Source organism: Opisthorchis viverrini (genome assembly GCF_000715545.1).
Source record: "Opisthorchis viverrini unplaced genomic scaffold scaffold39404, whole genome shotgun sequence".
Classification (NCBI taxonomy): domain Eukaryota; kingdom Metazoa; phylum Platyhelminthes; class Trematoda; order Opisthorchiida; family Opisthorchiidae; genus Opisthorchis; species Opisthorchis viverrini.
Genome location: NW_008782533.1, coordinates 1 through 254, shown reverse-complemented (window position 1 = coordinate 254; position 254 = coordinate 1). Strand labels below are relative to the sequence as shown.

General features: G+C 63.4%; 1 protein-coding gene across 1 annotated transcript; it reads left to right on the top strand.

The window, feature by feature from the left end:
* Positions 1-2: 2 nt before the first annotated feature.
* T265_12410 (hypothetical protein) lies at positions 3-254 on the top strand (the record flags this gene model as incomplete). The annotated part of the gene is made up of 1 exon (XM_009180009.1): positions 3-254. A coding segment is annotated over one exon (117 nt), but the record flags the coding sequence as incomplete, so codon positions are not given.

Sequence of the window (254 nt, the reverse complement as noted above, 5' to 3'; positions counted from 1 at the left end):
GAGGCTGAGGCTGAGGTTCACTTTGAGACTGAGGCGGAGGCCGCAGCTGCAGCCGAGGCATGGGAGAAGGAGCCGGAGCAGGAGGAGTACGCGGTGCATGTTGCACCAGTCGGGCCGGTCGAGCCGGTCGAACTGAGGCCATTGTTGTCCGCGGAACCGGAATCGGACTTGCTTGAGACGGCGGGGCCTGAATCGCTTTTGGATTCCACTCAGAAGCGTGAGGCCGAACTCGAGGTATCGGTGGAGGCAGCGGG